The 26439-nt window shown below is 52.0% G+C and overlaps 1 protein-coding gene across 2 annotated transcripts in view; it reads left to right on the forward strand.

The window, feature by feature from the left end:
• The first annotated feature begins 4059 nt into the window (after positions 1-4059).
• PGM2L1 (phosphoglucomutase 2 like 1) overlaps positions 4060-26439 on the forward strand; it is a 41572-nt gene continuing 19192 nt past the window's right edge. The window contains exons 1-2 of one of the 2 annotated variants that reach the window (XM_052699309.1): positions 4060-4314; positions 21312-21479. In XM_052699309.1, the coding sequence (XP_052555269.1) occupies positions 4201-4314; positions 21312-21479 (282 nt within the window). In that variant the 5' untranslated portion in view covers positions 4060-4200. Of the gene's footprint in view, positions 4315-6020; positions 6335-21311; positions 21480-26439 lie in introns of those variants that run through there. The other variant, XM_052699310.1, reaches the window with a different exon arrangement.

Below are 26439 nucleotides of genomic sequence, written 5' to 3' on the forward strand. Positions count from 1 at the left end.
GGGGGGGAGGGGAAGAGAGTTATTGACCATTCCACAGCTGCAGTTATGCTCCACGAGGATGCCCTGAGTTTCAGGGCAGCAGCACAGCACACAGAACCATGTATACATGCATTTTGGCAAGGATGAAGTCATCCCTTCCAGCTGAGCACTGCCACGGTCTGCCTGCAGGCTCTCACCATTCTCTTCCATTGCAGCAAGCTGTGTCCCACTGCTCACCTTGTATTTCTCTCCAGCCATGGGGCTCAGGTTTTTTTGGCTCAGGTTTTTTTGGCTCAGTTTTTAGGCCCCAGAGTGTTTGATGCTGCTCTGTGTGTGGCACACTGTCCTCTGTGGATTGCTGGGAGAGAAGCAACGTGCCTTGGTCCAATATCAGCATCACTATGGCTGCTTCTTCACTGCTCTCCTTAGGGGCTAGCTGAGCACACATAGGAAGGCAGATCACACTGACTTGGGATGCATTAGGAGATCCCACAGAGAGCTTTTAACCCCTTCACACTGCAGTTATTCCCATGAAAGAAAGAACAGGTGAAAGCTTTTATCTTCTGTTTTATTTGTTCTTCAGGGAGCAGCAGAGATAAATTGATGGATTGGTAATTTTCTTATCTAAGTATCAGTAATGATGGTCAAATCCTGCTGTTAATTGCATCCAGGAAGGTGAGCAGTGATAACACAGTGTGAGCATGGCTGGCACATTCCTACATGAAGGTCTCACAAAGTTACAGCCTGCTTGCTCTGATGGCACAAAATCCCTCTTCAGAATAACTTGAAGCTCTCAGTAAACACATAAAGAAAAAACAAAACAAAATGGCCAAGAATTGAAGCATTTGAAATACACAGCTGAATTTTAACAGTCCCTCTTATTGCCTTTCCAAAGAGGTACAGAGTTCTAGTAAGAAGCATTCCTGTTTGGCAGGCCTTGAAAAGGTATTTAATGTAGGCATTGTCCTTTTTTTGTTTTGGTGGCAAATGAAGCTTGCAGAGGCTGAAGCTCCTGTTATGCTGAGCCTTGGCTCTCCCTTGTAAACAAAACACAAAAGAGCAGGAAAGAGCAAAGGTACGAAGAGCAGCGGCTGTGCCTCACACTGACTGTCAGGTGCAAATTCCCTGAGGGTGTAAATTCCCTCATCAGCTACTGTGAGATCTGGAAAAACGTGCTGGCATCAGGCTGATGGGGCATTGCTTTAACTTGAGCCCTGTTGGGCTCGAGATTACATCACGTTGCTACGGACGACACATCCTTATGTGGAGGCACGTGAGAAGGACAGGAAAAAATAAGAATGACACGAGGAAGTGGCTGGCATTGGGTCCACAAGCCTCCGGGGTGAAGCTGGAGGTGATGGGAAGTGTAGTGCTGCGTGGTTTGCCCTCTGTTGGGCTGCAGTCACCTCTGGCAGCTCTGGTTGCAGGCCCCTGTCAAAGAACAACAGAAACGTGAAGGTTGGAAAAGATCTCTAAGTTCCCCACAGCCAACCCACCCACTGTGTCTCTCAGTGCCACATCTCCATGGCTCTGTTCATCCAGGATAGTGACCCCAGCATTCTCTGGGTAGCTGTGCCAGTGTCTGACTGCTCTTTCACAGAAGGAAGTTCTAACACTCGACCTTAACCTCCCCTGGTGCAACTCGAGGCCATCGCCTCTCACCCCATTGCTGGTTACCAGGGAACCTCTTCCTTCTAGCAATAATCACAAGTTATGCAATTAAGGAAAAGCAACCTAAAAGGATTTTTAAATACAGCAAAACATTACAGAAAGCTGACTAGTTTTTCTAGCCAACCACAAATCACAACCACAAATTGGTGACACACTGGAACGGGTTGCCCAAGGAGGCTGTGGATGCCCCATCCCTGCAGGCATTCAAGGCCAGGCTGGATGTGGCTCTGGGCAGCCTGGGCTGCTGCTTGGCGACCTGCACACAGCAGGGCTTGGAGCTGGATGAGCGCTGTGCTCCTCTGCAACCCAGGCATTCTATGATTCTATGATGAGGGGAAAATTCTTTTGAGGACTGGCAGCCAAACTGCCCTGGGACCCCTGAGTGGACACTGCATACAGAATCACAGAATCACAGAATCGTAGGGTTTGAAAGGGACCTCCAGAGCTCATGGAGTCCAACCCCCTGCCAAAGCAGGTTCCCTACAGCAGGTCGCACAGGTCGGCATCCAGGCAGGTCTTCAACATCTCCAGAGCAGGAGACTCCACCACCTCCCTGGGCAGCCTGTTCCAGTGCTCCTCACCTCACTGCACAGCCGTTCCTTCGCACATTGCTGCACAACTTCCTATGCTGCAATTTCTGTCCATTTCCCCTTGTCCTGTCTCCACTCCCCACTGAACAGAGTCCATCCTCACCATTCTGCCCCCTACACCTCAGATACTGATAGACCTGGATCAGGTCCCCTCTCAGCCTTCTTTTCTCCAGGCTGAACAGACCCAGCTCACTCAGCCTTTCCTCATAGCAGAGATGCTCCAGGCCCCTCACATCTTGGTGGCCCTCTGCTGGACTCTTCCCAAGAGATCCCCGTCTGTTTTGTGCTGGGGAGCCCAGAACTGGACGCAGTGCTCCAGATGAGGCCTCAGCAGGGCAGAGCAGAGGGGGAGGACCACCTCCTTCGACCTGCTGGCCACGCTCTTTTTAATGCATCCCAGGCTGCCATTGGCCCTCTTGGCCACGAGGGCACACTGCTGGCTCATGGCCGACCTGTCGTCCACCAGGACACCCATGTCCCTCTCATCCCCCAACCTGTACCGGTTCATGCAATTATTCCTCCCCATATGCAAGACTCTACACTTGCTTTTGTTAAACCTCATCCGGTTTTTTTCTGCCCAGAAAAAATACCTTTCTCATATTCCCAAGCCTGACACATGCACTGTGCTGATAGCTTGTCCTGATAGGGGCAGTTGCCACGACAAAGGTGCAGACCTTGCAGTTGGCTTTGCTGAACCTCATGAGGTTCTCCTGGTCCCACTGCTCAGCCTCTTCCCTTGTCCGCAGATGCACTGAAGTCACCCATGATGTCTGGTTCCCTCACCGTACCACTGTCCAGGTTATATGGGGTCAGTGGGCATGCTGGGGGTGGGTTGGGGTTGAGCCTGGGGATCCTGGAGGTCTTTTCCAGCCTTAACAATTCCTTGAACTTGCTACACCTCTCTGCAGGCAAGTCTTGGAGCTAGATCTGTGGTCCCATGGATTCATCTACTGCCAGATCTTCCTTCTTCCTTATCTTCATCATCCAGACTTGGTCAGAAGATCCTTGGGATGGATTTTAGGGCATTTCCATGTGCTCTCAGCACAGCACTGAGGGACACGATGCAGTGGGGATGAGTTGGGATTGGACTTAAGGGCCCCAGAGGTCTTTTCCAACCTCAACGATTCTTTGTTTCTTCTCCCTCTACACCACAGCCAACCTCAGCGCAGACCTAACAGGAGACTTATGCTGATTTATTTCCTCCTCGCTTATTCTTCAGCTGCCATTTACCAGCAGTGCAGTGGAACAGAAGTCATGTAAAGGTTCCCCTCCCTTCCCTGGCGCAGTCCTTTGGACTTCTGGATCATTCCATTCTGTAATTTACACTTCACAGGGTACATCTGCATTTACACTACGCTGCCTCAGTACCCCAGACCTCATCCCTGCACATCTCCTCCACCCCCCATTGCCTCTCCCTCTCCCTCTGTGCTATTTCCAACTGAAGGAGCGGCACCATCACAGGCACTTTTCAGTTTTCCTTCTCTATATCACTCAGGAAGGGAATATTCACAAGGAAGGCAGCAGAACAGAGCTCTGGTCGCTGAAGACCCCCAACGAGGGACAGAAGGGACGCAACACCGACAACCCCTCACAGCGTCTCCTCACACTGAGGCGAAATGCGGCGCGCCGCGCGGGCTGCAGGGAGTTGTAGTTTTACGCCTCCCGCCGGCCCCACCTCTCCGCATCCGTTTTCCGGTGCTTGCACTACATTTCCCGTCGTGCACCGGGAGCGAGGGGAAGGCGGGCGCTTGTCCCCGCCTCTAAGCCGCATCGATTGGTGGGTTAGAGGCGCGGGGGCGGGGCCTCGCCTGTTGTCGAGAAGCGGCGGAGGGCGGGGCGGGCTGTCGCCGTTACCCGCGGCGGCGCTGAGGTAGCAGCGGCTCGGCGTTGTCCGCTTTCCGTCCTTCGGGCGATGCTTGGTACCTCGGTTTGATAAGCTTCCGCATTCCGAACGGGAGAGATGTGTGAACGCGAGGCCGGAGGCGGGGACGTGAATTCCAACGTGCTGATCGCCCGCAGCACCGGCGACGCGCAGCTGGACAAAGCGGTGTGGCAGTGGCTGAGCTGGGACAAGGTGAGCGGGGGAGGGGCGGGTATATATCTCTATATATACACGTGTATGTGTGTGTGGGGGTCCGTTCTGGGCCCTGTTGTTCCCTCTCGAGGCCGTGGGGTGATCCAGGGGACGGGGCAGGGCCGAAGGAGGTGGCCCTGAGGAGCCCCGGCTGAGTGCCGAGTGCTCCTATGGGATGGAAGCGTCATCGCGATGCAGTTGGGGTTGTTTGGCGGCTTAAGATGCGCGTAGCATCATCTTCATCCTTTTGGTTCCTCGGCTCACTGAATTTAACCCTTTCCTCCCTCTTGCCCCTCCCTCCCCCCAAGGGCTCTGTGCTGCTTTCTATTTCAGCTCCAACCACGAATCCATTGAACTGTGCCAGCACAGCCTCCACCATCACAGCTGGATCCGGGGCTGTCAGTGTGTTTCAGGTGTTATTTTGCTGAGCTCGTGGCCAGAAGGGTCATTTTCATAGCATCATCTGGGTTAAAAGCATCCCTCACAGGCCTCGCTCAGGGCCCTGTCCAGCTGAACATCTGCAGGGATGAAGCATCCACCACCTCTCTGGTCAGCATGGGATGATTGAGTGGTCTGGGTTGCAAAGGAGCACAGCGCTCATCCAGCTCCAAGCCCTGCTGTGTGCAGGTCGCCAAGCAGCAGCCCAGGCTGCCCAGAGCCACATCCAGCCTGGCCTTGAATGCATGCAGGGATGGGACATCCACAGCCTCCTTGGGCAACCTGTGCCAGTGCCTCACCACCCTCTGGCTCCAAAACTTCCTCCTCACATCCAACCCAAACCTCCCCTGTCTCACTTTCAAGCCATTCCCCTTGTCCTGTCACCACCCACCTTCACACACAGCCGTTCCCCCTCCTGTTTATATTCTCTCTTCAAGCACTGAAGGCCACCATGAGGTCTCCCTGCAGCCTTCTCTTCACCAAGCTAAACAAGCCCAGTTCCCTCAACCTTTCCTCATAAGAGAGGTGCTCCAGCCCTCTGCTTCACCACTCTTAGTGTAAGACGTGCTCCAAGAGCTCCTTATCTCTCCTGTGCAGAGGACTCCACATCTGGATGCAGTGCTCCAGGTGGGACCTCACAACACAGAGGGGCACATCCCCTTGCTTGACCTGCTGGCCCTGCTGCTGAGGATGGAGCCCAGGATGTGGTTCAAGGTTGGAGGTGTTCAAGGCCAGCTTGGATGGGGCCTTGGGCAGCCTGGGCTGCTGTGAAATGGGGAGGTTGGTGGCCCTGCATTGGTGGGGGGCTGGAGCTTCGTGATCCTTGAGGTCCCTTCCAACCCGGGCCATTCTATGGTTCTATGCAGTTGGCTTTGGGGCTGTGAGGGCACACTGCTGGCTTGTGCCCAGCTTCCATCCATCAGTATCCCCAGGTCCTTTTCAATAGGGCTGTGCTCAATCCTTTCATCTCCTAGCCTGTATTGATATTGGGAGTTGCAGTGACCCAGGTGCAGATCATGCGCTTGGCTTTGTTGAAGCTCAGGAAGTTCTCAGCCTGCTGCTTGAGCCTGGCTAGGTCCCTCTGAATTTCCTTTTCAGCTGATTTCTCCAAATGTCATGGGCTTAAACAAACATTTTGGGGATGGAGGAGGGGATGCTGCCAGTGCACTGGTGGCATGGATTTGTGTCACTGCCTTTCCAGGCTCTGGGCAGCCTGGTCTGGTGGTTGGTGACCCTACACATAGCAGGGGGTTGAAATTAGATGATCATTGTGGTTCTCTTCAACCCAGAGCAATCTATGATTCTATGATTTTATTGTTATTTTTTATATTGTCTATTTTATAGCATTTTCAGCTTTACCTTCTCAGGGTCAGAGCAGAAGGGTGGTGTTCAGGCTCCAAGGAAATGCTGCGTGTTGGACACAAGATGAGCTTTCTCCTGCTTGGAAACTGCATTCTCCTCTCATTTCTGTCAGAATTAACACTTGCCATCTGTGTGTTCTGCAGTCAGAACTGTTGCTGTGAGAAGTGCTGGGGGAGGGAAGGAGTGGAAGAGGCAAATAGCAATGATGGTGATGGGCTTGGTAAGCTGGGCTGAACTGCAGTAAATGGGCGTTTTTGGATGTAACTTCTGGTTACTGTGTTAAACCTTTTCTTAAACAGCAGCGTATATGTTGATTCTTAAAAGGCATGAACTAGGAAAACTTACAGATTTTTACCAGGCTACCTCAGGAAAAAATGTTCTAATTGAAGCCAGCAGTCCTGAGAAATTACTGCTCTATAAACTGAAACGAGTCAATAAAACAGCACTGAGGAGTCAGTTGGACTACACCTGTTTGTCCTTGCTAACCTAGGTGATAATCAGGACACTTCCTACAAGGGTTGTCGAGCTCAATCATTAGAGAGATTGCAAAGAAGCCCGTGAGCTGTGAAAGGTCTCTGAGGTTTGCTGCTTATCAAACAACCTGTCAATGCTGCTGTCTTGCTTGCTTCCCAGCCCCCAGCTTCCCTAAGCCCCAGGGATCTGCACAGCCTCTGATCAAAGGAAAATCTGTGTGCTACATTCGCTGTGTATTTAGCTGTGGGGAGCCTTTGTCCTCTAGCTTAATTGAAAATTACTTGCTGTAATTAATTCTCGGTGCTGTGTTTTCATCCTCTCTGCTTTGGGCGTATGTGCTCACCTCTTTAAAAGCTGTGGTTAGGAGGTGGGTGGGTGCAGGAAAGCTGGCCAGATGGTGGTCCTTCTGCTTTTCTTTCTCACCAATGCTGCGCATCATCCTTAATGCTTCAGGCAGCTTGCTCAGAGGAGGCCTGCTGACTAAATCTCCCTTCTCTTGCCTTGACTGCTGTGTTTACATCTTCCTTTGAGTCGTGGGGCACTGATTTTTCTCCAGTCCTCATTCATAAGCTACGTGAACAATTAATCATTTGTATTTTTTCTCCCTCTTCATTCCCTCTCTAACCTGCCCTGTCCATCCCTGGAGGTGTTCAAGGCCAGGTTGGATGGAGGGCCTGGGCAGCCTGGGCTGCTATGAAATGTGGAGGTTGGTGGCCCTGCATTGGTGGGGGGTTGGAGCTTCGTGATCCTTGAGGTCCCTTCCATCCCAAGCCATTCTGTGATTTACTGTTTTCCTTCCTCACCTCTCGTGAGTCTCCTGAAGGAGTCTGCCTTGTCTTGAGGCATGCTCAGTACAGTGGCTGAGCATTTGTCACACACGGCAGCACACGAAGCTTTCTGTGCAAGTCTGAGGATGGGATCGTTGCTTAGCAGCTGGTGGGATTTCAGAGGGGGAACAGCGTGATGAAGATGTTGATGTGTGCAATCCAAAACATGGCCTCACAGAAAGATTCACAGCCGTGGCTGTAAGGCTGCACTGGCACACGAGGTCGGAGTAGATAAGCAGCGCTGCCTTGCCTTCCTCAGTAAGTCCTCGAACGAAGCTTAAGCACAGGCTGCCAGCTGCTGCCTTATTAATTAGCTCTGCAGGGTCACTGCTGAGGATCGTGTTCCCTGAGCATGCTCAGCGTAGCCCAGCTCTGCCTCAAGTCAGTAAAGCTGTGCAGGAATGTTTCCATGCAGAAAGGCTGTGCGGGAGTCAGCCTGGGAGAAGGGCTGTCACACTGCTTATTGAAGCCCTGCAGGAGCACTGCACAGGGAAAGGTGTGATGGGGGTGAGTGGTCCAGCAGATGGTATGCAGGCAGGTCTGTGCACTCAGTGTGAGGTGGTGAGCTTGGGGTGATGGTGGTAATGGTGGTTCTCCCAAACCAGCAACCTGCTCCATCGTTAGAATCATAGAGTGACAGAATGGCCTGGGTTGCAAAGGAGCACAGCGCTCATCCAGCTCCAAGCCCTGCTGTGTGCAGGTCGCCAAGCAGCAGCCCAGGCTGCCCAGAGCCACATCCAGCCTGGCCTTGAATGCCTGCAGGGATGGGGCATCCACAGCCTCCTTGGGCAACCTGTGCCAGTGCCTCACCATCCTCTGCCTCCAAAACTTCCTCCTCACATCCAACCCAAACCTCCCCTGTCTCACTTTCAAGCCATTCCCCTTGTCCTGTCACCACCCACCCTCACACACAGCCGTTCCCCCTCCCATTTATCTGCTTCTTTCAAGAACTGGAAGGCCGCAGTGAGGTTTCCCTGGGTCTCGTTCAGCTTACGATACACTTTGTCTTATAAAGGCCTGTCAGTGAATGTTGAAGAATAAAAATGGGGAGAAATCTAGAAGGTGGTCACAAACGAGAAGAGAATGGAATCACAATACATCAATAAAAGGAGATGAGCATGATAAGGAAAGCCCCAAAAGGTTCCCGAGAAAGATGTCACGAGGTGGAAGCAGTAGACGAGCTTAATGAGACAAGCAGTCTGTTCTGAAGGTGATTTTAATGGTTTAGATGCTCTGCTCAGCTTCAAACCAAGACGAGGTGAGCACAGAGCAGCTGCCTTTGTCCTCGAGAGCATCCCTGTGTGTGTGGGTCCGTGCTGGGGTCCGTAGCTGGGATGTGCTGGGAAGCTGCCCCTGTCCATGCAGGGTGGATCCTCAGGCTGCCTGCAGGAGCGCAGAGCAGTGCAGAACAGGGCAGGTGCTTTCTTCGTGCTTCGGTCGGTGCCTTGGCCAGGTGCAGACACGGGTTGTTGGGCAGAGGCTGCGGTGCTTTGGTTGTGTGTGTGTGCAGAAGTCTTTCTGCAAGGCAGAGGAGAGGGAAGGCAGAAAGGAGCAGCCTGCTGCCCTGCTGCCCTGTGCTGCTCCCCCTGCACAGCCCTGCTCACCGGGTTGCTGCTCTGCCAGCCATTTCCATGGCCGTGTGGGGCTGCCTGTGTCCCCAGGGCTGTATTGGAGGCACGGAGAGCAGATGGAGAGCTGAGGACAGGCGCGTGTCCTCCTCTGGTTCCATCTTGGAGTGGATGCCCTTCTGCAAGGCAGAGGGGAAAGGAGGAATGAAATTAGCAGCCTCCTGCCCTGCTGCCCTGTGCTGCCCTCCCCTGCACAGCCCTGCTCACCGGGTTGCTGTCCCCAGGGCTGTAAGGAAAGGCCACTGCAGTCAGCAGGTCCGGTGCCAGCACCTGGAGTGGGGTCAGGACTCAGCAAAGCAGCACCAAACGTTGGGGTGAGGGCAGGGGGATTTTTGGGAGCTTGCATAGTGCAGTAGAAGCATGACAGGCTCCAGTTTGGAGCTGACTTATCTTTTCTGTAGGACACCAGTTTGGAGGGCTGAGCTGCAGCATTTGACTCATCTGGTGTCACTAGTGTTGGGCTGTGCATCTGCAAGGCAGAGGGGAAGAAATGGAAGGAGCAGCCTCCTGCCCTGCTGCCCTGTGCTGCTCCCCCTGCACAGCCCTGCTCACCGGGTTGCTGCTCTGAAAATGGTTTCCTTGGCCATTTGGGTCACCAATGCCACATTGACACAGGCACTGTGTCAGGTCCGGTGCCAGCACCTGGAGTGGGGTCAGGACTCAGCAAAGCAGCACCAAATGTTGGGGTGAGGGCAGGGGGATTTTTGGGAGCTTCCTTGGAGCTATAGGAGCACAGCGGGCTCCAGTTTGGAGCTGACTTATCTTTTTTGTAGGACACCCGTTTGGAGGGCTGAGCTGAGACTCTTTTAGTCATCTGGTGCCATTTTAGGGGGGCTGTCCATCTGCAAGGCAGAGGGGAAGGAATGAAAGGAGCAGCCTGCTGCCCTGCTGCCCTGCTGCCCTCCCCTGCACAGCCCTGCTCACCGGGTTGCTGTCCCCAGGGCTGTGAGGAAAGGCCACTGCAGTCAGCAGGTCCGGTGCCAGCACCTGGAGTGGGGTCAGGACTCAGCACAGCAGCCCCCAACACTGGGGCAGGGCAAGGGAAAGCATGGGGAGCTGGCAGGGTCCCGCAGGAGCGAGGTGGGCTGCAGTTTGGGAGCGACTTATCTGTGGTGGGGGTGAGCACAGGAGCGTCTCGCCGTCCTGCTGTGTCCCTGTCCCCGTGTGTGGCTGTGAGGCAGAGGAGGAGCGGCCCCATCCATCGCCATGGGCTGCTCCTGCCCGCCACAGCCCTGGCTCCCTGGGTCCTGGGCGGCGCTCTGGGGCTGGCACTGCCCTTGTGCTCAGCATTCCGGGCTGCTGTGACACCAAGCTGGCTCTGGAACACAGCCCCCCCAGCGTGGTGCTCTTGTGACGTGGCTGTGCCGGCTGCAGGGGGCTTCCTGGAGCTGCTGGCTGCCCCTGGCAACGTGGCCGTGCCATAGCAGGGCTGGTGCTGCCTGGCCTGGGGCTGCTGCCTTGCGCCGTCCGTCTCATAAATGATGCGTTGTTCATCGCTGAGTGTCTGATGGTGCTTTGGCCGTGGCAGCATGAGCGTCACTGCGCGGTGTGTGAGAAGAGGAAGGCCATCTTTGGCATCCAGCTTTGCCATGTAATCGGGGGGCTTGGATTGCAAGCAGCCAGGGAGGGGATCCTCAGTGCATCCCGCTTTGAGGCTGGTGATGGGAATGGATGGTGTGGGCCTGAGCTGGCTGCCAGGGCAGTAAGAGAGCAGCAAAGGTGCAGGATAAGAGAAGTGCAGTAGGGAAATGTGCCTGCGTGGGAGCCCAACTCAAATGCCTGCAGACGAATGCACAGAGCATGGGGAAGGAGCCACAAGTGTGTCAGGTGTGTGTGTGCCTACAGGGCTGTGATGTCACTGGCATCACTGAGCTGTGGTGGGATGGCTGTCATGAGTGGAGTGCAGGAATGGAGCAGGCTGCTGGCGGACCTTATGGCGGCCTTCCAGGACCTGAAGGGGACCTACAGAAAAGCTGGGGAGGGACTTTTTATGTGGGCAGGAGGAGGCAGGATGAGGAGAAATGACTTCCAACTGGAGGAGGGTAGGTTTAGAGTAGGGATTGGGAGGAAATTCTTAGCTGTGAGGGTGGTGAGACAGTGGTGCAGGTTGCCCAGCCAGGCTGTGGATGCCCCGTCCCTGGAAGCACTGCAGGCCAGGCTGGATGGGGCTGTGAGCAAGCTGGGCTATGGGAGGTGTCCCTGCCTGCAGCAGGGGGTTGGGAGTGGGTGAGCTTCAAGGTCCCTTCCAACCCAAACAATTCTGTTGTTCAGTACTCTTCGTCTTCATAGAAAGCTGTGGCATTAAAGCACGGGGAATAAAACTGTGAGCTGTGGAAGCAGGGGACTTTGGGTGGGCTGGGGCCCTGGGTGCATGAAGGTGCAACCCTGGCTGTGAGCTGAAGGAGCTCTGTGAGATGGAGAAGCCCTGCAGCGACAGGAGTGCTGTGTTTCAGTGCCTGTTTGGAGACGCTCCGCTCCGTGAAGTCCATCAGGAGCGCCTTGAAAGTGAAACTTGGTGCTGTGAGCAGCTGTGTTAGCAGTGAGGTGTGCTGGGGATGTCTTGTGAGAGCGGGGGAGGCAGGGAAGGCTATTGCTGTGCTGTGCTGAGTGTTCCAGCATCCAACTGCACAGAGATGCATTAATATGTAGAGACAACTGCAAGGAACCCCTCCCACCCCCCAAAAGTGTGCACTGTGGGTGCCACGAGATGGAAGAAGCACCACGAGTATAAGGAGTGAGCAAGTTTATTCTGGAGGTTGTTCAATTAGTCTTTAATTGTGTGCCAGCTTCTGGGTGGTCGCCTGGGGTGGAGGCAGGAAGGCTGACAGTCTTGGTGGCTCCTAAACTTCCATGGCGGCCTCAGCAGCGCTCGGTTACGGTGCTTCCTTCTCTTCTGGACGTGGTGTCTGTGGGATTTCGGAGTTGGGCCCATCCATCCCTTTCAGCCTCTTGTTCCGTCCTCATCTTCAGAGTTCTGCTTCACACAATCCATGTGGTTCCTGGAGGCGCTGATGTGTGCAGCACTGCAGGTCCTGACTGGGCTGTCGATCTGCAAGTGAGAAGGAGAGGAAAGCAGAAAGGAGCAGCCTCCTGCCTGCTGCCCTGTGCTGCTGCCCCCTGCACAGCCCTGCTCACCGGGGTGCTGCTCTGCCAGCCATTTCCATGGCCGTGTGGGGCTGCCTGTGTCCCCAGGGCTGTATTGGAGGCATGGAGACCAGATGGAGAGCTGAGGACAGGCGCGTGTCCTCCTCTGGTTCCATCTTGGAGCGGATGCCCTTCTGCAAGGCAGAGGGGAAAGAAGGCAGAAAGGAGCAGCCTGCTGCCCTGCTGCCCTGTGCTGCCCTCCCCTGCACAGCCCTGCTCACCGGGTTGCTGTCCTCAGGGCTGTGTGGAAAGGCCACTGCAGTCAGCAGGTCCAGTGCCAGCACCTGGAGTGGGGTCAGGACTCAGCCAAGCAGCACCAAATGTTGGGGTGATGGCAGGGGGATTTTTGGGAGCTTCCCTGGTCCTTTAGGAGCACAACAGGCTCCAGTTTGGAGCAGACTTATCTTTCCTGTAGGACAGCAGCACTTGGGGTCATCTGGTGCCAGTTGTGCTGGGCTGTCCATCTGCAAGGCAGAAGGGGAAGGAAGGATGAAAGGAGCAGCCTCCTGTCCTGCTGCCCTGTGCTGCCCTCCCCTGCACAGCCCTGCTCACCGGGTTGCTGCTCTGAAAATGGTTTCCTTGGCCATTTGGGTCACCAATGCCGTGTTGACACAAGCACTGCGGTCTGCAGGTCTAGTGCCAGCACCTGGAGTGGGGTCAGGACTCAGCAAAGCAGCACCAAATGTTGGGATGAGAGCAGGGGGATTTTTGGGAACTTCCCTGGTCCTTTAGGAGCACAACTGGCTCCAGTTTGGGGCAGACTTATCTTTTCTGTAGGACAGCAGCACTTTGGGTCATCTGGTGCCAGTTGTGCTGGGCTGCCCATCTGCAAGTCAGAAGGGGAAGGAAGGATGAAAGGAGCAGCCTGCTGCCCTGCTGCCCTGTGCTGCCCTCCCCTGCACAGCCCTGCTCACCGGGTTGCTGTCCCCAGGGCTGTGAGGAAAGGCCACTGCAGTCAGCAGGTCCGGTGCCAGCACCTGGAGTGGGGTCAGGACTCAGCACAGCAGCCCCCAACATTGGGGCAGGGCAAGGGAAAGCATGGGGAGCTGGCAGGGTCCCGCAGGAGCGAGGCGGGCTGCAGTTTGGGAGCGACTTATCTGCGGTGGGGGTGAGCACAGGAGCGTCTCGCCGTCCTGCTGTGTCCCTGTCCCCGTGTGTGGCTGTGAGGCAGAGGAGGAGCGGCCCCATCCATCGCCATGGGCTGCTCCTGCCCGCCACAGCCCTGGCTCCCTGGGTCCTGGGCGGCGCTCTGGGGCTGGCACTGCCCTTGTGCTCAGCATTCCGGGCTGCTGTGACACCAAGCTGGCTCTGGAACACAGCCCCCCCAGCGTGGTGCTCTTGTGACATGGCTGTGCCGGCTGCAGGGGGCTTCCTGGAGCTGCTGGCTGCCCCTGGCAACGTGGCCGTGCCATAGCAGGGCTGGTGCTGCCTGGCCTGGGGCTGCTGCCTTGCGCCGTCCGTCTCATAAATGATGCGTTGTTCATCGCTGAGTGTCTGATGGTGCTTTGGCCTTGCACTTCACAGCCAGCATGCACTTCACAGCCATTGTCTTTCTTCCATCTCCACCTGGAGCCCAACAGGAGGTGATGAAAGGGAGGCAGGGCAGTGGCCTGTTGCACTGCTTTGACCATGCATCTTTTCATGTTCCACTGTGGAGCATCTTTCTGTCTCCTGCCAGGCCATTGCAGCCCCAGCCCTAACTGTTGCACTGACTCCTGTTGGGCTCCCTGTGCTACAGCTTGACTGTCCCTTTCCCAATGCAGAAAGATTAATTCCCACATATTCCATATTTTCCAGCCACTACTGCCTGTGGGTTGCTTCACTTCAAATGGGGATTCTGAGAACTGTTCCTTCTTCTTGGCCTTTGCCCACCTCCTCGTTTTCCTCAGAGTTCATCTCTGAAATGTATTTCCACACATGTTGGTACTGTTACCCTTTCCACAAGGATCTTTCTTACCTCCAAAATCCACCAGTGCACATCTTTGCCCTGGGGTAGGATGGGTTCTAAACAGCCAGATAACGAGCACGTCAGGTCAGAAAGGCATTCAGGAGGTGTTTGAGGAAGCACGGTTTTGGAACACAGGGTGGCTGAGGGCTCTCATTGTTTTTCAGCATCTCCTCAGCCAAGACCATTGGGTTCTCACTTTACCGTTGGTATTCAGGGCTTATTCAGGGCATATTCCACATGCACAGTGCTGCCATGAACTGCCACTCTTCTGTGTGCCAGAGCACATGGCATGACAGGAGGGGAGCTTGGATGGCAGCAAGGAAGATGTTTTCCTTGTAGGAACATCTTGTAGAGGAATGCTGAAGTGCCAGCCCAGGTCTTGCTTTGGTTGCAACCCTTGAGCGAAGATGAAGCACCCACAAGCTTTGGGGAGCATCTGCAAAGTGGGGCATCACAGTGTAGGACAGGACGTGCTGCTGCCTGCCCTGGGATCTCATGGAGTTTGCTAGTGCAGAGTGCTGGTGGCTTGGTGGTTTTGGAGGTGTGGACAGTTGGATCTTGGTTGCACGGCCAAAAACATTCCACCGTTCAGTTTGGGTGGGCACCTACAATGTTATTTCAACCCTGACTTCAACTCTGAAGGAAAGATAACTGCTACAGAGAGTTGGGGACTCCTCGAGGGGGGATTTAGGAGCAAAGCAGAGCAAGGTGGACTGTCATTGTAAGTGTCCCTCCAGTCAGCTGCCACAGAGGAGTGATACACGATAGGAAACCTACCTCCAGAGTACAGTGCCTACAGGTGTAAGTAGAGGCTGCATCTTGATGTCTCAAGCTGCTCTTAAGTTACACGTGCAGGGCACTCAGCTCTGCTCCAATGCAGCATTCCTGCTGGGTTGCAGGTCCTGCAATGAGATGCTTCGGTGGGTTTGGAGCTGTGTTTGCTTAGTTTGTGTCTGTCGATTTGTTGAGGCTTTATTTTTCATTCCTCCCTTCTTTCAGGGTAGAGGGTGTCTGCAGAACCCAAGTGATTGCTGTGGGAGTTGTAAATGGCCAGTTATTTTGGCAGGATACTCGCCTTGAAACCCGATTCTGGTGTTCAGTACGTGTTGTTAACATGGCTGGAAGAGAAAGCAGCAGTAAAATAATTAGTTAATGCCCCTACACCTTATTCTCCTGTGCCTCCAGATTAGGTATCCTGGTGAGCTGCAGGAAAATAAATGCAATTCTTTCAGTAAGCAATTGTGCAGTAAGAACTGAATCTAATACTGAATTCAGCAGAGAATAGGATGATGATGATGATGACTTTTTTAATAATAAAACCCCAACTGCTGATGTTGCAGGATCTCAACTGCTGCAGGACCTGACCCCAGAGTTCTGTTGTACATCTGATTCGTAGTGCTGGCAGGTGGTTCGTGCTCTTGTCAACCGAGCAGAGCCAGAGCATGTAGTGATGCTGGGCTGTGTGCTTCCACCAATGGAGAGCTGTTAGGAAGCACAAATGGCTGTGGTACAGCTGACAGCCTGCCGCATAACAACAGTGATGGAAAGAAGGAGCTCATCCAAGTTGAAGCTCTCATTTCTCCCGGCTGACACAAAACTGGGCAGAGTGGCTGACACAGCAAAAGGCTGTGCTGCCTTCCAGTGAGACCTGGAGAGTTGGGTGGGGAGAAACGGAATGAGAAAGAACAAGGGCAGGTGTGGAGTCTTGCATCTGGGCAAGAGCAACCTGAGTACCAGTATAGGTTGGGGGCTGAGCTCTTGGAGAGCAGCGTAGGAGAAAGGGATCGGGGGATCCTGGTGGGCGGTAGGAGCAGCATGAGCCAGCACTGTGCTCTCGTGGCCAAGAGGGCATCGTGGGGTGTATGAGAAAGAGTACAGATAGGAGGTGGAGAGGTGCTCTTTCCCCTCTACTCTGCCCTGATGAGTGGAGCATCTCCCTGTGAGGAGAGGCTGAGAAAGCTGGGTCTCTTTAGCTTGGAGGAGACTGAGGGGTGACCTCGTTGATGTTTATAAATGTGTGAATAGTGAGCGTGAGGAGGATGAAGGCAAGCTCTTCTCAGTGACATCCAGTGATAGGACAAGGGGCAATGTGTGCAAGCTGGAGCATAGGAGGTCCCACATAAATAAGAGGAACAACTTCTTCACGGCAAGGGTAACAGAACACTGGGATGGGCTGCCCAAAGAGGTTGTGGGATCTCCTGTGGAGACATTCAGCAGCTACCTGGACATGTTCCTGTGTGCCCTAATCTAGGTGATCCTGCCCCAGCAGGGGGATTGGACGAGGTGATCTTTGGAGGTCCCTTCCAATTCCTGACATTCTGTGATTCTGGCAGAAAACCTTTGGAGGTAGCTGCTGAAGCTCACCTCACGTTGCCAACAGGCTCATCTCCTTCCTCTGCTCAAAGTATAACCACTGCAGCCACCTTAAGCTTCCTTCCACAGGACCAGCAGTGCAAATTATGTAAAACTCCTGGCTAAGAACTGGAATCAGAGGCACAAATGACAACATTTTACAGGGGAGTAATCCTTGGTTTTCAGTGTTGCCACGTCTATATATGAATACAGCAACTTGGTAGGAAAATGTGAGGCTCAGAGAAGCTCTGCTAGCCTGCTGGCAATGCTGAGCACTGCTCCCTGTGAGAATCCCTGACTGTGCTTGGCAGAGGCAGCTTGAAATGGGATAAGCAAACAGTGCCTGACCTCTGGGTCCTCTTCATTTCCCACCTATCAAGTTGCAAGCCTCAAAGCTGTTTACAAATTGAGAGCACTTTGCAAATTTGTATCTCACAATGGTGGGTGAACATGCCTGAGGCCACTCACAGTCAAGGCACTGGGTGCCACCTGGTTGAGGGCAAGGTTATTCAGAGGGAGTGGACCAGCTGGGAGGTTTAATGCTACAGGCACACAGGGGCAGGAGGAAGCCCTGCAGCAAAGCAAGCTGGGCTCTGCTGCTGGTAAGGTGATGAGCTGGGCAGGAGCCAGGGTTGTGTGCCCTGACCATAAGGGTGCTGGTGGCATGCTGGGCTGGGGGAATGGGAGCAGAGCTGAGGGATGGAGGGATGGAGGGATGGGGGTATTCCTTTTTGCTCCACTAGTTCTGCCTATCCCCTCCTGCTACTCAGTGCAGCCCAGGCACCGAGGGCTGTCCCTAACCCCTCTGTGGCTGTGTGCCTGGTGCAACATAGAATCATACAGTCCTTAAGAGTTGAAAGGAACCTCTGAAGGCCATCTAGTCCAGCTCCTCTGCAGTGAATAGAGACACCACAGGTAGATCAGGTTGTCCAGGGCCTGGTCCAGCCTCACTTTGAAAGTCTCTAGTGATGGAGCATCCATCACATCTCTGGGTAACCTGTTTCAGCGCCTCACCACCTTCACTCTAAAAGACTTTTTCCTTATATCCAAGGATATATTGGATACTGAAAGGGTCAAATGTACAGGTGTAAGGCTAAGAAAATAAGGCAGGAAGGAGAAAGGGGAAAAATACAGGAGGGCCACACTCAAAAACCCAGCTCTTGCCCTGTCATTAGCATCTCTTTCCTTCCTTACCCCTTCTCTGGCCCCAGCCATGTTCAGGTGGTGTCAGCCTTCCCTTCCCTGCTGCCATCACCTTATCAGTCACCTCCTTGTGTGCACCCCCAGCAGGAGCAGCAGTGGCTGCTGCCTTTTGATTGCTGCCTTCTGCCCTGTGCACATGTGCCTGGGGAGCTGTTTTGCTAACAGCACATGTCTGCAGCCCTGTGCGCTCAGCGGGTGCAGGCTTAGGAGTGCAGCACTCTGGCCTTTTTGCCTTTGGGAGGTTGGTCCCTATGGTTTTGAAGCACCTTGCTCTGTGCCACCAGTGCTTTGCCACCAGTGAGGTGTCCTCTGAATGGCAGCAGTGGGGCTCAGAGGCTGGCGGTTCCGTCACTCCCATCGGTGGGGACACTCAGTGCTGCTTCTGCAAGATGTCACAGCCTGTGCTGAGCTTAGGGCCCTGCACACAGTGCTGTCACAGCACTCACACCCTGCTAAAGCCACCAGAGTGGGTCCTCAGTGGCTGTCCTGTGTGCTGCAAGACAGCCTGCTGTCTTATCATTCTTCTTCTAATCATTCTTATCGTTCTTCCTCCTGACACACTGGTGCCCAGGCAGCCCCCAGCGATTGCCTGTAGGAGAGCTGGAAGCTCATTTTGGGAATTCAGCACGTATCAGAACAAGGTTCCTCCCTTGGGACTTGGCTGTGGCTGCTGGGGTCTGAACAGCTTCCCTCTGCCCACCCCAAACACGTGGCTGGAGGGGCTCTGAGCTGAATGAAGGTTTGTCTGTTCCAGTATGCAACAGCAGAGTTTATTGCTGCTTGAAAGGCAAGGACCCTTGAGCACCCGTGTGTTTTGCTGGTGTGTTTTATTTTAAGGATATTCAGAAAAGGACATCCAAATACAGCACTTGGTAATCTGAAGGGAGCTCCCTATGGCTTCTGTGTTGCAATGAACAGTGCTGTGGATGGACTCATCCAGGCAGTGCTGATGAGGGTGGACTTCACTCCTTCCAAGTTGGTGTTTCTGAGCTCATGGAGCTTAGTGCTAACACAGAATCACAGAATGGCTTGGGTTGGAAGGGACCTCAAGGATCACGAAGCTCCAACCCCCCACCAATGCAGGGCCTCCAACCTCCCCATCTCACAGCAGCCCAGGCTGCCCAGGGCCCCATCCAACCTGGCCTTGAACACCTCCAGGGATGGACGGGGCATCACAGCCTCTCTGGGCAGCTGTTCCAGCACCTCTCCACTCTTTAAAGTGGAGCTATATACTGCATTATGACAGTGTGAGATGAGGGATTCAAGCATTCTAGCCTCAAACTCTTCCCATCAGTCATTTGCTTTCTGCCTGGGTGCCCTTTAGCAACATCCCATGGGTTTGCATTCCTCCAGGCCTTGCACAGCCGTGCTGTGAGTAATGGTTTGCTTGGCTTGCTGAGCTGCTCCCTGTGCAGAGCTGCTGCCCTACTCACAGCTCTGCAGCTGCCTGACCTTCGTGTTAAATGCCAGCAGGGTTTCACCCTTGCCTTTTGGATTCCATTTGCCTTTTTTAACCCTTCTTTCCTGCTGGAAGCAGCACAGTTCTAGAGATGCTTTAGAGGGAGACTTCAGTGATCAGCAGTGGGTGTTCCCACTGCTACCAACATGATGTGCTGCATGCAATTGGCATGGGAGATTGGCATTTCCTACCTTGTGGACCTTAAGGTAAATGTTTGAATTACTCCTTTCATAGCAATATCTGATCACTCTCAACTGAACTGTGAACAGTAGGAAATGTGCTCTCCCTACGTGCAGCTGACAGAGCTGCTGTTCCTTCCTAAGTGTAATTAATGTCTATAGCCAAGTGTCAGATGAGCATTGCTTCTTCCTGCTGTGCTTGGCTGGCATTTTCCTTCTCACGTGCCCTTTCCTTTTGGCAGTGGGATTCAGATGCAGGCTCAGGATGCATGAGCATTCATTTTTAGCACTCAGCCCTGCTGTGTGATGTTCGTGCCCCTCTGGTTGGGACCAGAACCCCTTTCAGCAACTTGGGAGCTCCTTTTATAGCAGATAGAGAACTCTCACAGATCCTCTCCCATTTCCTGCTGGCGCAAGGCTTCATCTACTGCTGTCTATCAAGCTCACTCATTTACATGGTATTTTGTTTTTAATTTTTTACCTTGAATAGGTGGGTGGGATGTCACTGGACTTCAGTGCAAAGCACAAAGCAATTGCTATCTTTATGTTCCCTAAGTCAAACAAACAAAATGTTTCGCTGATACGGGTACCACTTTTGGAAGTAGAATTTACTTTTCTGTCAGTAAGATGCTAGCTCCTACAGATAAATCACAGAATGGTTGGGTTGGAAGGAAGCTCAAGGATCACAAAGCTCCAACCCCCACCAATGCAGGGCCACCAACCTCCCCATTTCACAGCAGCCCAGGCTGCCCAGGGCCCCATCCAACCTGGCCTTGAACACCTCCAGGGATGGACGGGGCATCACAGCCTCTCTGGGCAGCTGTTCCAGCACCTCACCACTCTCTCTCTAAACAACTTCCCCCTGACATCCAACCTCCAGCTGCCCTCCCTCAACTCCAAACCATTTCCCCTTGTCCTGCTGCCATCTCCCCTTTCACAGAGCTGACTCCCCTCCTGGCTGCAGGCTCCCTTGAGGCACTGCAGGCTGCACTGAGGTCACCCCGCAGCTTCTCTTCTCCATGCTGAACAAGCCCAGCTCCCTCAGCCTGTCTTTGTAGGGAGCTGCTGCAGCCCTCTGCTCATCTTTGTGGCTCCTCTGCACCCTCTCCAACAGCTCCCTGACTTTCTTGTGCTGGGGGCTCCAGCCCTGGACGCAGTGCTGCAGATGGGGCCTCACAAGAGCAGAGCAGAGGGGGACAATCCCTTCCCTGTCCCTGCTGGCCACCCCTCTGCTGATGGAGCCCAGGATCCCATTTGCTTTCTGAGCTGCAGGAGCACTGCTGGCTCATGCTCAGTCTTTCATCCACCAGCACCCCCAGGTTCTTCTCTGCAGGGCTAATAAAACCTCTCTCTGTACTCTGATTTTTCTTCAAATCCTATAAAACCAAAGTCTTCTTTGGAGAACTCTCTTTTCTTAGTGGTTGTATCACGTACTACTTATAAATGCATTCTTTCTGAGCTTTGGAGTAATTGTGGAAGTGTATTTTTAATTCTCTGTGTTTGACTGACAGTGTTCTCGAGACCCTCCCAAATACAGTCCATAATCCACATCTGTGGAGTAGTGAAGGCAGCTGTTAGGAGAATGCAGAGGGCATTTCCCTTCTGATGGAGCAGCACTTTTATGCATTTATATGTTTATATAAATAAGGATGGTACAGAAAAAAAGTGGTGCAAACTAGCTTTACAATGTATGCTTGTTCTGCTCTGGCACAGGTTGCCTAAGGAGGCTGTGGATGCCCCATCCCTGCAGGCATTCAAGGCCAGGCTGGATGTGGCTCTGGGCAGCCTGGGCTGCTGGTTGGTGACCTGCACACAGCAGGGCTTGGAGCTGGATGAGCACTGTGCTCCTGTGCAACCCAGGCCTTTCTATCATTCTATGACTTCTTGTACTGCAGCTCCACAAACTGCTTGACAACAATATGCAACGTAAGTTCCAATCCTGATTTTGGGTGCTAAATGCAAACCTTCCACTGTCTTTTGCAGAACCAAAAAACAAAAGAGCAGATTGAAAACTTGCTGCAGAATGGAAAGCATAAGGAGCTGCGGGATCGCCTCTGCTGCAGGCTGACCTTTGGGACTGCTGGGCTTCGCTCTGCCATGGGAGCAGGTTTCTGCTACATCAACGACCTCACCGTCATCCAGTCAACGCAGGTGAGCTGCAGAACAGAGAACTGAAGGGGTTCACAGTAAACTTTTGGGTCATAACTGTTCTGCTGATAAGCTGAAGGTGAAACGGAGCTGTTCAGCATCAAAAGTTTTAGGATTGGAGGCAAAGGAAGTAGCTTGAACAGGTTTAATCATGTCAGCACAGAATCATAGAATGGCTTGGGTTGTAAGGGAGCTCAAGGATCACGAAGCTCCAACCCCCCACCAATGCAGGGCCACCAACCTCCCCATTTCACAGCAGCCCAGGCTGCCCAGGGCCCCATCCAAGCTGGCCTCCAACACCTCCAGGGATGGACGGGGCATCACAGCCTCTCTGGGCATCCTGTTACAGCAAATGGGCATCCTAGCATAGAATCACTTCAGCTGGAATCTAACCTAAATCTATTACACTGCTCTGAAGCAAAGCATTGGCTTTAGTGAGGACTGTTAGTATTTTGCAAAAAGACCACCACCAAAACCAGTAAAACCAAAAGAAAACAAACCCCCAACACAAAACCCCTCCCAGCCCCACAAGCCTTTTCTTTTTAGCCAAAGTTGTCAATGAGGACACAAAACAAATAGCCAGTTTTATTAGGAGAACAAGCAGGGAGTAAGATGAAAAAGCAAATATAGACTGACTGCGAACAACATCTGTTGTAAACTGCTTAACTTCTGGAATGGCCTTCCAGTAACTGCAGTTTGATGGCATTGTTTGCAATGGATTTGGATAGTGTGGTTAAGTGCCTCTGCATTACTGTAACCTTGTCTTTAACTCTTGTTTTAAAACAGAAGTCAGTAAGTAGTTGGAGTGCACTGCACCTCAGTCTGCAAACCTGGTGTGACATCCTGCGTCCAAGAAGCTGATGCTTCATGGCTTATCTGTGATTTAAATATTTATACTTGGGTTAGAGATGAAATCATAGAATAATTTGATAAGAAACCACTGTAAACAGATGTTGATCTTCAAAGCTTGGAGTCGAGTGTTTTGTGATGGACTTCTTGATACGACTATTGGAGAGATCTTGGAACTCGACTGCCATTTCGGTAGTTGTGCACTGGGTTTGAGGAATGCACTGCTGCTAGAAAGGGTCTTATGGGATGGGGTAAAGTTTTGGACACACAGGCTTTAGTCTTAATTTCCTTCTGTCATGGTGATGAGGCTCCATGTGTGTTAGAAGGGCACAGGAGCTGGTGCATGGAATTGAGAAGCTGTAGGGTCACGGAGGTGGTGAACACTGGTGGCAGTGGCTCCTCGCTGTTAACACATCTTTCCCTTGAACCAGTTTTGGCTATTAGGACTAGCTCTTAAAGCTGACTGACAACCAAGACTAGTTGTTTAAGCCAGCAGCAAGCCCTCTGGACTCGTTCCTTTAGTGCCTTGCACCCTTCCTTTTTTCTCTGTGTTGATTTTGGTCTTGAACGCCAGAAAAGGAGTGGAAAATGATGAGATTTCTCCAGTTCCCCCCCCTCCCCCCACTCTTTTAAGCAGTGTTTGAACGTCCAAATAAATCAACATCTTGGTTAACATAGGACTTTCTCATCTCTGCTGTTCTTTACAACAGTGTTTTGCTCATAGCAGCTGATAACATTCTTTCTCCAAGAGTTTGGTCTCTTGCTGAATTCTTCTTTCTCCACCTTTTAAGTAAACACCTTGGGAAGGAACAGCTGATGTTGATTTGGTTATTGATCAGAAGTGCTCCAAGCTCCTTCCCCATATTGCTGTCCCACAGTGGCTTTGTTCTAAAGCTTACTCACTGTACAGCACTGAGGCTCATCTCAGTTGATGTGTTGCTCTGTCACTTTTTTCCCTCAAACAGGTTGATTAATGCTTAATCTTCATTACTAAACTCCATAAGAAGTTAATTAAGAATACATTTCAAGTAGATCTGTCATTGCCCTCATTGTGAGTGTGTCAACAGGAGGCTGAGTAGTGATTTATCCAGGGTTGTGATCGTGTTATATTATCATTCCTGACGTCGATAGTCACTCTTACCACCATAAAGCACGTGCAATGTTAATGTTTAATGTTAAGCACAAAGCAGTTGGATTCCTATGGATTCCTAGTATCTAAAATACAGCTTTGTGCCAACCCAGGGGAGGGGGTAGGAAGCAAGGAAACGGAACTGTTAAATCCTGAAAACAAATAGCATGAGTCAGCAAATGGAGGCTCCGTATTTCCCTTCCTTCTGAACATACAGATGGGTTTGGACTGTGTGTGTTAAACACACTTAATGTCCTTATTCTTGAGGATTGAAAACAAAGGGATCTATTTGCCACCATTTATTATTCTCAGAATATCAGCAGCAAGTTCTCATTAGGATAAACCTGTTGAAACTTGTCTGCTCTGTCAGCTGTTTTGTTGGTAAACGGCACTTCAGCCATAAGATAAAGGGTGTTTTATTACATGATTTATGAAGGGTTACTGAAACCCTTCACTGTGACACTCAGAACTTAAATGCTTTTATATAGCTCTGTCTGTGCAGGTTAATGCTCTGAAATCAGATCCTCACAGATAGGGCTGAAATGATTTGTTCTCTGTTGGCTCAGTGCAAAGAGTTGTGAAGGCTTGGAGCAGGCAGGACTTTGCTAAAGCTTCTGACACTGCTGGTGGCTGACTTGTACAGCCCAAGCTTCTGAGGTGAAACCAAATTCCAAGAGTTCTTTGTACTTTCCAAAAAGAAACAGCATGTGGAGCTCACCAGAGTTTGAAGCCTGACCTTCTGTCTGAGCGTTTGGCCTTTTTGATTTCATCTTAGGTCTAACAAAGTTTGCTTTAGGTTTCTAGCATCTAAACTGAGCATCATAGAGTGATGCTTCCTTCAGCTCTGGCATCAGCAAGTCTGCAGATGACACTGAGTGGAGCGGTGCAGTTGATACAACAAAAGCTGTGGAGACCCCATTGCTGGAGGAGCTCAAGAGCAGGTTGGATGGGGCCCTGGACAACCTGATCCGACGCCTGATTTAATGGTTGGCAATCCTGCTCGCAGCAGAGTGCTGAAATTAGATGATCTTTGAGATCCCTTCCAACCCAAGCCAAGCCACTCTGTGGTTCTTTAGGATCAGAGCCAACATCTTGCTAGTACAGAGGAATGAAGAGCTGTCACCCCACCCTTCAGCCAATGCAGCCAGTGCTCGCACTTTGAGCTCCTGAGGTCTGCATGCTGCCTTTGTTTGCTGGGACTCACGGAAGCATTGTCTGGGCTTGGCTCAGCTGGCCTACTGATAAGCACTCCTGGCAGAAAGCAGAAAGCATGGCTTTGGTCAGCAGGGAGGCTGTTTGCAAGTTCAGTTTCGTGGGCCTTGCATGCTTCTGAAAGGGAGAAAGTGGCTGGGTTTCATTTGTTCTCTCTGCACACCTTCTGTTTTAAGCCATGTATCAAAACCACTTAACAGGCTAGAAAAAGCAATCAGGAAAGCAGGTAAAAACTTATTTCTGAAGTAAATTGCATTAGACTTAATCTGTTCAACTGAGTGCTTCTGGCTCTCTTATTTCAGAAACTAATGATGCTAAGAGAGTTTTGCAGGACCTCAACTTGAAAACAAGCAGTGCTGTCTCTAAATCTGTCCTTAACTACTACACACCATTCAAATAGGTCTGTTAGAATTGCACCTTAGACGTTTATTACACCTCAGACATAGGTGTAATGAAAATACTTCCTTTCAATTAAAATAAACCTTCGTTAAGATGCATGCTTAAGCACATGCTGTGTTCTTGAGGGCATGATGATGTTGATGCCATGAAAAGCCAGCTGCAGAAGGGCATAGATACCCAGGAGCTTCTTCTGATTCTTCTGAAGATTGTAGGGACGTAACTTATGCAGAAAGCCTATTTTTCTGTCCTGTTTAAAATCCAAGTGTTCATCATTTGGACACGATGGCAAGGAAGGAATTTGATGTGTGGAATCATGGAGATGCTGGGGCTGCCAGAAGGGAGGGTTTCAGTGGATGGTTTTACTTTTACAAACAGAGTTCTTTGCCTTTCTGTGCTCCCATGTGGATGAGAGCATCCTTTGCCCAAGGAGGCTGTGGATGCCCCATCCCTGCAGGCATTCAAGGCCAGGCTGGATGTGGCTCTGGGCAGCCTGGGCTGCTGCTTGGCGACCTGCACACAGCAGGGGTTGGAGCTAGATGAGCATTGAGCTCCTTTACAACCCAGGCCATTCTATCATTCTGTGATTATATGATCCTTTGTTCTGTCTTAGCTTACCTTGGCTTAAGCAGTTTGCCAGTCCCTGTTTGTTCCCAGTTTCTATGCAGTTCCAGTTCACGTCATGTGGTGCTGCTTCATTTGTAAACCTTTCTTGTGCAATTTCCTGGGGTTTGAGGAATGAGTTCAGGATACACCCTACAATGTGCCCTGACATCAGGATTCTACTAGCCAAACAAGGACCTCTTGCTAAGAAACCTCTGGCTCATCTCCCTGTGTCATCTTCAGTCTGTTCCATCCAAACGTGAGCACGTTCTTCCCATTCCCCTGCCTCATATCTCTGTTCAACCACGAGTGAAAGATCTTGAAGTTGTTGGGATGGTACGAAGGTGACCTCATGCTATGAGCCAGCATCCAGTTTCATCAGGATTCAGATAATTTATTGAAATGTGTCTCTGTGCATCCCTCTGCAGTAACTCTACAGCCGTGGCTGAAATGGTTCTCTGAAGAGGTGCTTGTGTCCATGTGTCAGTGCTTGAAGTCCTTTCCTTGCTGCATAACCTTAGAAGAATTCAGCTGAATCAAGTTTTATGGCTAGAATCATAGAATTATTAGAATCATAGAATCATAGAATGACAGAATGGCCTGGGTTGCAAAAGAGCACAGCTCTCATCCAGCTCCAAGCCCTGCTGTGTGCAGGTCGCCAAGCAGCAGCCCAGGCTGCCCAGAGCCACATCCAGCCTGGCCTTGAATGCCTGCAGGGATGGGGCATCCACAGCCTCCTTGGGCAACCTGTGCCAGTGCCTCACCACCCTCTGC

Source organism: Tympanuchus pallidicinctus, unplaced genomic scaffold (assembly GCF_026119805.1).
Source record: "Tympanuchus pallidicinctus isolate F22 unplaced genomic scaffold, pur_lepc_1.0 scaffold36, whole genome shotgun sequence".
Lineage (NCBI taxonomy): Eukaryota > Metazoa > Chordata > Aves > Galliformes > Phasianidae > Tympanuchus > Tympanuchus pallidicinctus.